Raw genomic sequence first — 10,366 nt, 5'->3', positions numbered from 1 at the left:
ACCCCTCAGCCTGGCACTCACCCCTCCTCCCCCTGGGCACGCACCCTGCTAGCCTGACACTCAGACATTCCTATCCCTGCCCCCAAGCCTGGCACCCACCCCTCAGCCTGGCACCCCCCCCTCCTCCCCCTGGGCACGCACCCTGCTAGCCTGACACTCAGACATTCCTATCCCTGCCCCCAAGCCTGGCACCCACCCCTCAGCCTGGCACCCACCCCTCCTCCCCCTGGGCACGCACCCTGCAGCCTCCCTCCCTCCCTGACAGTCTGCTATTCCTAGCCCCCCCCCCCGCCGCCCCCCAGCCTTGCGCCCACTCTTCAGCGTGGCATTTACCCCTCCTCCCCCTCTGCATGCACCCTGCCTCCCTCCCGGCCAGCCCTTGCGCTATTCCCATCCCCCCAGCCTGGCACCACGCCACCCGGCCCCCTCCCCCGTGCCACCCCCCACGCCCGGGCTGGCATCGCCCTGCCCCGGGCCGCCCCCTGCCCGCGCCCCCCCGCCCGGCCCTGCTGCATTGTGGTCCCTCCGGCAGCGCGCAGCGAAGATGGCTGAGAGGCAGAAGCACGACGGGCGGGTGAAGATCGGGCACTACGTGCTGGGGGACACCCTCGGCGTCGGCACCTTCGGCAAAGTCAAGAGCTGAGTATCGGGGCTGGGCGCGGCGGCCGCCGCCCGGGCAGGGGGCGTCGGGGAAACGGGATCGCCCGGCGCCGGGCTGGGAGCAGCCCTGGCTTCTGCTCCACGGGCTGGGCAGAGGCGGGCCCCCGCGCCCCCCAGCACGGCCCGCACCGGGCAGCCCTCGGCTCCCTTCCCCCAGGGCCCGCACCGGGCAGCCCCCGCGCCCCCCCAGCACGGCCCGCACCGGGCAGCCCCCGGCTCCCTTCCCCAGGACACGCACCGGGCAGCCCCCGCGCCCCCCCAGCACGGCCCGCACCGGGCAGCCCCCGGCTCCCTTCCCCAGGACACGCACCGGGCAGCCCCCGCGCCCCCCCAGCACGGCCCGCACCGGGCAGCCCCCGGCTCCCTTCCCCCAGGGCCCGCACCGGGCAGCCCCCGGCTCCCTTCCCCAGGACGGCCCGCACCGGGCAGCCCCCGGCTCCCTTCCCCAGGACACGCACCGGGCAGCCCCCGCGCCCCCCCAGCACGGCCCGCACCGGGCAGCCCCCGGCTCCCTTCCCCCAGGGCCCGCACCGGGCAGCCCCCCGGCTCCCTTCCCCCAGGGCCCGCACCGGGCAGCCCCCCGGCTCCCTTCCCCCAGGACACGCACCGGGCAGCCCCCGCGCCCCCCCAGCACGGCCCGCACCCGGCAGCCCCCGGCTCCCTTCCCCAGGACACGCACCGGGCAGCCCCCGCGCCCCCCCAGCACGGCCCGCACCGGGCAGCCCCCGGCTCCCTTCCCCCAGGGCCCGCACCGGGCAGCCCCCGGCTCCCTTCCCCCAGGGCCCGCACCGGGCAGCCCCCCGGCTCCCTTCCCCAGGGCCCGCACCGGGCAGCCCCCCGGCTCCCTTCCCCAGGGCCCGCACCGGGCAGCCCCCCGGCTCCCTTCCCCAGGGCCCGCACCGGGCAGCCCCCCGGCTCCCTTCCCCAGGGCCCGCACCGGGCAGCCCCCCGGCTCCCTTCCCCAGGACACGCACCGGGCAGCCCCCGGCTCCCTTCCCCCCAGGGCACGCACCGGGCAGCCTCCGGCTCCCTTCCCCCCAGGGCACGCACCGGGGAGCCCCCGGCTCCCTTCCCTCCAGGGCACGCACCGGGGAGCTCCCGGCTCCCTTCCCCCCAGGGCACGCACCGGGGAGCTCCCGGCTCCCTTCCCCCCAGGGCACGCACCGGGCAGCCCCCTCGCTCCCATCCCCCCAGGGCACACACCGGGCAGCCCCCTTGCTTCCTTTTCCAGGTCACGCACCAGGCAGCCCTCTCGCTCCCTTCCCCCAGGGCACACACCGGGCAGCCCCTGGCTCCCTTCCCCCAGGGCACCAGCTGTGCAGCCCCCTCGCTCCCTTCCCCAGGGCACGCACTGGGCAGCCCCGTTGCTCTCTTCCCCAGGGCACGCACAGGCAGCCCCCTCGCTCCTTTCCCCAGGGCACGCACTGGGCAGCCCCGTTGCTCTCTTCCCCAGGGCATGCACCGGGCAGCCCCCTCGCTCCTTTCCCCAGGGCACGCACCGGGCAGTCCTCTGTGCATGCTCCATGCAGCCCCTGGCTCCCTTCCCCCAGGGCACCAGCCGTGCAGCCCCATCCCCTTGCCCCAGTGCGCGCCACCCCCCATTTCCTGCCCCGGCACAAGCACAGTGCAGTACCCCTCTTGCCACCAGTGTATACACCGTTCATCCCTCCAGTTCCCTCCACTTGCCTGCACCCTCCCTCTCATGGATGCACTGGGTGAAGTCCTGTCCACTCCCTCTCCTCTCGCCTATGCTCTCTCCCCTCATGTATGCCCCTTTCCTATGTCCAGTGCACCAGGTGAGGCCTGTCCAATCTGTAGGCATGTACTAGGTGAGTTCCTCTTCCCTGTGTCACCCTCACCACTCCAGTGCCTGTACTCCTTCCCTCCCTCCGCTGTGCAGCCTTTCTCTACCCATCATAAACCAGGCCAGGCGGGCAGCGTCTGGAATCCACTTCCTCTGTGCATGCCCGGTACCCTCGCCATAGCCACAGCAGGGGACAGGCTTTCTTGTGGTTGGTTACTACAGCCAGAGACCACAGTGACTGGGATTCCTGTGAAGGGAATCAGACCTGGCAACCGAGGCTGGAAATATTTGCCACGGGCATGTTCAGGCAGCAGCACAATGTCAAGCCACATAGGTAGCAGGCTGAGGCAGCCAGGCATGCTGCAGAGAATTGGCTTGTGAAGCAGGGCAGTGATTAAAGCTGAATGATACCCTCTCTGTTGTTCACCACACAAAAGAGCGTGGCTGTTAGGGTGACCAAATCTCCTGATTTCACAGGGACAGTCCCGATATTCGGGGCTTTTTCTTATATAGGTGCCTGTTACTCCCACCCCCTCCCAATTTTTCACACTTGCTCTCTGGTCACCCTAGTCCTAGTGGGTGTCAACTTGAAGAACTGAATGCTTCCCTCTTCACCTGGCATATGTCCTTCCTAAAGCTGGAGTGTCCCTGCTGCCTGTGGGGCTGGTGGAGAGTGGGGACGCAGGGTAATCCTAGAGAGAAGAGGGTAATTGGGTGTGGGCAGGAAGTTTCAGGGAGATTCAACCCCCGCTCTTCAATAACCACATGCAGCCGTTTCTAACCCTGACCTTTACATTCCTCCTTTGCCTGTGGGTAAGAATAGAGAGTGTTCAAACGTTCGTTCCTCAGTATGGAGGAGATTGGGACCGAAATGGTGACTGAAGGGACCTACCTGTCTTAGCATCTTTGCCCCTGTTGTGTGATATAGATCATCCTTGAGTTCCAGCTGTGTCACCACTGTAGAAGAAGTAGCAGGTGTCATGTTGGGGAATAGGAGCAAGAGCCAAAGATGATTTCATCTCCCTATCCCTAGACAGGGGCTTTGGGTTCAGAACTGTAGCAGAAGGGATGGGGGAGTCAGGGTTGATTTATTCATAGGGATTCCTACAGCAAAGGCTGATTGGTGATCAGTCAGAATTCACCTTGCCCTTTCAAGTCAGATACAAGCTTTCCCTCAGCGCTCTGAAAGACTTGTGAATAAAAGTACATGCACCTTCTTTTTCCCCCTATTAATTCCAACGTTAAGTTGAAGTTTGACTTTTCTCAGGTAACAGTGCCAAAGAAAAATACACAATTCATCTGCTCGCTAAGAAAAAAAAAAGTTCCTCTTCACTCAAAGCCTGGCAAAAGGGGGCCATTTAAATCGTTAAACCATTACTGTACACAATCCTGACTTTCATACACAGCCAGCAGGTTCCAAAAGACATGTGTAAATCAATGGAAACTATTGGGATTTAAGAACAGTTCTTTTCATGGAGTAGTGCCTTATACGTATAATTTTTCTCAGTATTTTGCCGAAAACACCATCCCCTTTTCTAGTGGGAGTTCGGTATATGCAAAGTGGATTTATGGTATCCAAACTGAGATTAAACTACGTGTGCTCTTTGTGTGCTAAATTATAGCAATTTTGATTTAATGGGCACTAAAGTAGCCTGTAATCATTATGTTCTAACAAGAAACATGAAGGAAATTAGATATATTATGAGCTATTGATTCAAGCATATATATATTTTGCATAATTATTTCCTATTCACTAAGAATATGAGATACGTAGTCATTTTACAACCATTTTTCAGGCTGATTTGTTTTTAATAACCCTAGTGATCTGGCACTCGCACTTTGCACAGTGCATTAGGGAAGTCACTGAAGAGTATGCTTTTGGGAGGCAAGAACAAAGATAAGAAAACATAAGGTACCACACAATAATTAAGAGGGGGGGAAAGTGTGGGGATTATCAAGGAGGAAAAAAAGAAGTGGTTTCTTGAAGATGATGGATGGTTTTAAGCAGGGACTGGATTTCGGTTAAAAGAGGAACAGGTAATAGGATCCAGCAAGAGATCCAGGATGGGATGGGTTGAGTGGCTAAAAGGAGTTGTGAGAAGTGTCAAAGACAACAGTGAGATTACAGGTCACAGGGTTTCGTTAGGTGTAGGCAAAATTATAGTGATTAATAATAGCAGTAAACATATTATGGCAGCGCCCAAGAGCCCCAGCCAAGATCACTGCCCCATTGTCCTGGGCACTGTGCAAACAGATCAGAGTCAAACCCTGTGCCAGAGGGCTGACAATGTAGAAGACAAATTAGCCACAAGTAGGGGATGGTGATATAACACACACGCAAATGATTATGATGAAGAATTGGGCAGCTGTGTTAGTTACATGTTTTATTGTTTTTCTTTATAATCGGGGGTGGAGGTAGGGGCAGGAGAGAGGAAGTTAATAGAAGGAAATGAGTTCTCTCACTGTCCCATCAGCTCTTGTGTTCCCGTGGTAGTACTTGCAGAAGCAGTTAAGTGCTTTGACTTTTACTGCATCAGAGAAACCCAGGTGCCTATGAAGTAAAGTTCATACAGAGTTTCTGTGGAGAGCTAGGACATTTGGGGACTTCAGCGTTCATTCAACTTTCATGACTGGTGCAACTTATCGCAAGAGAAATATTGTTTCTTTTCACAACTATTTTTTGCTCAAAATAGCTAAATCAGAAAGGGCCATTTTTTGAAACAGATTTGTTTACATCTCTTCCATGCGCGCCTTGCTAACCGCTTGAGATGCATGTTTGCCATACGCTGACAATAATGCAGTGTTCAATAGCAGAAGTAGGTACTTAAGAAGAGTAACACTATTAATTTTCTTTTGACTTGGCTTCTCTGAGGCTGCAGTCAGCACTGATGACTAGCCCGTGCAGTCATTGTCTTGTAAGAACTGGATGGCTGCTGCTTTTTCTCTCATTATCCTGGTCACTTCCACCACCAGACTAACCTACACTAACCCAGGCCTTGATAGTCCCAGTGTCACTTCTGTTTGTGTTTGCAGAAATTGGCCGGAATACTCGTCACTAACAGGAAAGTGACTAAAGCCAATTTTAAACACAGCCCTCCCACCTTTCTCGTCTAGGGAATCGAGTGAGCAAATTATTTGGTTTTGTTTGTATTAACTTTCTGAGAAATTCCCCCTCTCTTCCCAATGGCTCATGGCAAATGTCAAGAGCTGAAAGCTCTACGGGGCTTGTGTCAGGCCACTGCAGTCAGGAGAAGACATCTATTGACTCGAATAGGCTTTGCATCAGGCCCTGAACGGGCGTAATAAAGTAAAGGGAGAAGTGCACTGAAAAATGGTGGTGATGCTGATAATCCAGGAGTGTTAGCATTTTTGGGTTCTCTGGGCCCCTCTCTTTAGGAGGAAAAACTACATCAAAAATCTCTGAGTCTCTCCTTTGTGGAGTGTGCCCACACCTTTCCCCCCAAAGGGAGGGCTTTGTGACCCCATGGAGGGGTACATCCTGCCAACCCCAAGGATCTGTGGGTCAAAGTAGCACTACCCCCCCAGGCCTAATGATTGTCTTCCCCTCCACGCACATAGTAAGGTCACCCCATTTCCAATGGCAGCCAATGCTACTATGAAGGTTTGCTGCCACTGACTGAATAGCCCACCCCACTACTGCTCACCTCACGCCTAACAGGGAGGGGAGGTACAGAGGCGAGTTCCAGCAACATTACTTCATGGAGGTTTCCCAGCAGACAACCACCAGGTACCAAAAGAGAATGTGCTACAATACCATCTGCTTCTCACTCTTCCCTTGTTTGTGGAGCCCCACATACGTGATGGTGCAGGGGGATTTCTGCAGTTCTCAAGGGAGTGTACATTGGAGCTGCTGCTCCTTCCATATCACATCACCCCTTCCAAGATATGCTCGTATTATCCCCCCTCCATCAGAATCAGAGGAGGAGAGAACCTTTTGTTTTGGGCTGTGTGTGAGCAAAGGACAGGAACCAATATCCCCCCTCACACAAGAACCTGGGGGAAATTAATTGCAGGATCTACATTTCTAAAACCTATTTCTAATATTAGTGTATGAAAAATTGTTCATGTACTGCGAGCAACAAGTTTCACACCTTCCGCTACATGGAATCTAGAAATGTAAGGCTGGAGGGACCTCAAGAAGTCATCAAGTCCAGCCCCCTGCGCTGAGGCAGGACCAAGTAAACTTAGACTATCCCTGACAGGTGCTTCTTAAAAATCTCCAGTGATGGGGTTCCACAACCTCCTTTAGAACCTATTCCAGAGCTTAACTACCCTTATAGTTAGAAACTTTTTCCTAATATCTACCATAAATCTCCATTGCTGCAGATTAAGCAGATTAATACTTGACTAACTCCAGTGGATAGGGAGAACTGTCCTCTTTTTAACAGCCTCTGACAATTGATCACTATCCTCTTTATAACAGCTCTTAACAGCTGTTATCAGGGGCACCCTCATTCTTCTTTTCTCAAGACAAAACATGCCCAGGTTTTATAACCTTTCCTCAGAGATCAGGTTTCTAAACCTTTTATCGTTTTGGTTGCTCGCCTCTGGCCAGTCTCCAGTTTGTCCACATCTTTCCTAAGGAGTGGTGCCCAGGATTGACATGGTACTCCACCTGAGGCCTCCTCACCAGTGCCAGCTAGAGTGGGATAATTACCTGCCATGTCTTACATATGACATTTCTGTTAATACCACCCAGAATGATACAACCCTTTTTAGCAACTGCATCACATTGTTGACTCATATTCAAGTCGTGATCTACTGTAATCCTCAGATCCTTTTCAGCAGTACTGCCCCCTAGCCAGTTATGCCCCACTATGTAGAGGAACACAGACTCCTAACTAGACCCAGTAGCTTAAGATAAAATCATTAGAAAGAACAGAACACAAGCTAACAACTAAAGATCAAATGAAGGCTAGGCACAACAACCTACTAAACGGGGTGGAAAAGTGTGTTTACTCCAGTATGGAAAGATTCCTCTGGCTGGAAACAGCTACATTGGAAACCTGCTGTGTTTAAAAGGCAATTTATAGTCAGTCTTTTGTCTCTCAAGACATGCGTGTAGACTTAACAAGTCACTGGGGAGTGAAACAATAATAGCTCTGTATCTGATGCTTACTGTAAGCAAAAGATGGATTACAAAGCAGACTGTTATTTTTAATTATTGATGTGTTTGAACTTAAAAAAAAAAAAAACCCTGCAAAGATGCATGTTGTTTTTCAGGGATGGAAAGAAGATAAGCTACTCAGTAACATTATTTCTTTAAATACAGTCTTTCAGGCCTGGTCTATCCTTATGAGTGAGGATGGGAGTGATGTAAATACATGGTAGAATATAATATGTCATTTGTATATAAAGGATGGTGCTGAACCTAGGGATGAGATCTGGGTTTTGTTCCTGGCTGTGTCACTTGTGCATGACTGTGACCAAGCTACTTAACTGTGTTGTGCCTCAGTTTCCCCACCCAAAGCAGTTATTTCATTCTTACTGACCACAAGAGATGGGGCATGGTATCATTCTTTAATTTCGGAAAATGGTTTGAGATTCTCCAATAGAAGGTGCTTCTGTGGGCACAGGCAAAGTATTATTTATTATGCATCACACTGTTGAGGTGTGTGATTTGTAGGCCTTAAATGTGGGGTTTCTATTGTCCTACCAAATCATATGTCCTGTGGGCTTATTCATCCCTGATGCAAGGTCTATAGGTATTGATCTGATGTGCTCCATTCCGGCCCCCTTTCTCTCCTCTCCCTCTTCTCATTACACTATTAACCTGTACTCCATGTACATGTTACATTAACCCTGGCTGGAAGAGAGACCAACTTCCTTCCAGAACTATGCCACAAAGGGCCTGGGGAGAATTCTCCCAGGGCAGGGTCACCATAAGTGGCCATACACTGTCCCCCTCACAGATGTAGAAGGGGGGTTGCTTTAGCATAGCGTTTTCTAGAAATTCTGGGCTACAGAGCAGTCCATTAGCAGCATGGCATAGGGTGCTGTAGGAGCTGTAGCTCATGAAAGCTTATGCTCAATTAAATTTGTTAGTCTCTATGGTGCCACAAGTCCTCCTTTTCTTTCTGTGGATACAGACTAACATGGCTGCTACTCTGAAACCTTGGGAAGCTGTAATTTCCAGAATCCCAAGAGATGCAAAGGTGCATCCTAATACTGATGACTGGTATTTTCTACATACTGCACAATGAGAATGACCCTGTTTACCTCAGCCCATAGTTAAATCCCTGACTTGCATGTACAATACAAACTGTAGCATATTGCAGTTCATGCAAAACGGGGCTTTTATTTTCAAGGGTGGCCAAGTGTTTTATTTTTGGGACACTCTTATTGAGGAAAGAATCTCTGGCAGTGTTTATCTCTTCGCTAATAATAATGACCTCCTTCACCCAGAATGGTAACAGCCTTACTGCTCTGTCATTTTCATGCTCTGCTCCTGTCCGCACTCACACACTGCAGTGAGCTTCTAGTGATCTGCTTAAAGCCTTTAAAATGATATGCTGTTAATAAGTTAATGGCAGGGTTTTTACTCCCTGTCTTGTGCTTCAGAATATTATTCTGTGGCCTCCCTGATTACGAATGTCACTGTATCTTTGTGTTTATTGTAAACAAGTTTTCAGTGTAATCTAAAAAAAAAAAAAAATCAAAACCAAAACAAACGAAAACCCCACCTGTGCCCCACCTTTTTAATGTAGTATAAGAAACATTAACAGTTTTGTAACTGTATGTAATCCAACACTGTTAGATAGAAACAGCTGATTATGGCATACTTTAGAAAATACGTATTAGAGTGCATTAAGCAAATTCTCAAGTAGAAATAAATCAGCTTTTAAAAAATGTAGTGATCTTAATCTCTTAAAATATGTCAATGGTTTCATTGGTTTTCCCCGGTTTTAGATTAAATTTTGGATCTCTTTTCATACAGAGAACTCCTTAGATCTGTACTGATTAAGTATAGATTTATTTTAAAGACTTAAATAAAGTTGATTGCTATGGAAGATAGTAAAATAAGTGACATCAACGATAGGAAAGGCACCCACAGCATTTACTAAACGTATGGCAATTAAAGATATGTAGAATCAGGACAAAACTGAGAATTTTCAGTTCAAACGTAATCTCAGTGCTAAAATACAGCTGCGAGTGCGAGAGCTGGATATTTACCAAAAATTTTAGACAGAGAAGTAGATAGTTTTGAAAATAAATGTCTGCGAAAGATTCTGGGCATTGGCCGGAAAGACTTTGTTACAATGAAGAGTTCTGAGAAATCGCCAACTATCAGCTCATTCATTGCCACCAGAATCAGAAGGATACACTGGACATATCTGGGGCACGTACTCCAGCTACCAACACACAGATTCCCACATGAAGGTACTGGTGTAAGGAAACGAGGGCAGTCAAGAGAAATCTGAAGAAGACCTCTTAGAAACAGGGGGCAGAACAGGCCATCTCTGTGCCATAGAAGAGATAGAAGTAGCAGCAAATGACAGAGAGGAATGGAAGATACTAGTTTTTGCCATGTGTTCTAATATAGGCCTGGGAAGTATGTTATGTAATGGTAATTAACTATATGAAGCTAAAAGCAAAATATTAACCAATCCTGCAAAAACGTATACAGGTACTTACGTTTGCATGCTGTGAGTAACTATGGGATGACTTACATGTTGAAATTCTGGCCTCTTTGAAGTCTCAGTGTCAAAAACTCCTATTAACATCCGTTGAGCCAGAATTCCACCCACTCGATGTCAAGTTAAGCATGTGTAAGTCTTTGCAGGATCCTCACCATTTATAAAATTATGGCCAAAAAATGGCGTTAAAGGGTTTCAAGTTGTCAGCTGCAATATAAATGGTAATGCCGAAGGCATTATTGCT

At 50.7% G+C, this 10,366-nt stretch overlaps 1 protein-coding gene across 2 annotated transcripts in view; it reads left to right on the top strand.

Moving 5' to 3' along the window:
- The first annotated feature begins 529 nt into the window (after positions 1–529).
- Positions 530–10,366, top strand: part of PRKAA2 (protein kinase AMP-activated catalytic subunit alpha 2) — a 29,299-nt gene continuing 19,462 nt past the window's right edge. For both annotated transcript variants that reach the window (XM_084637905.1, XM_084637906.1), the window contains exon 1: positions 530–638. In XM_084637905.1, coding sequence (XP_084494031.1) covers positions 545–638 — 94 coding nt within the window. In that variant the 5' untranslated portion in view covers positions 530–544. The remainder of the gene's footprint in view (positions 639–10,366) is intronic.

Source organism: Lepidochelys olivacea (assembly GCF_965140295.1).
Source record: "Lepidochelys olivacea isolate rLepOli2 genome assembly, chromosome: 8".
Classification (NCBI taxonomy): domain Eukaryota; kingdom Metazoa; phylum Chordata; order Testudines; family Cheloniidae; genus Lepidochelys; species Lepidochelys olivacea.
This window is presented reverse-complemented; position numbering and strand designations above follow the sequence as displayed.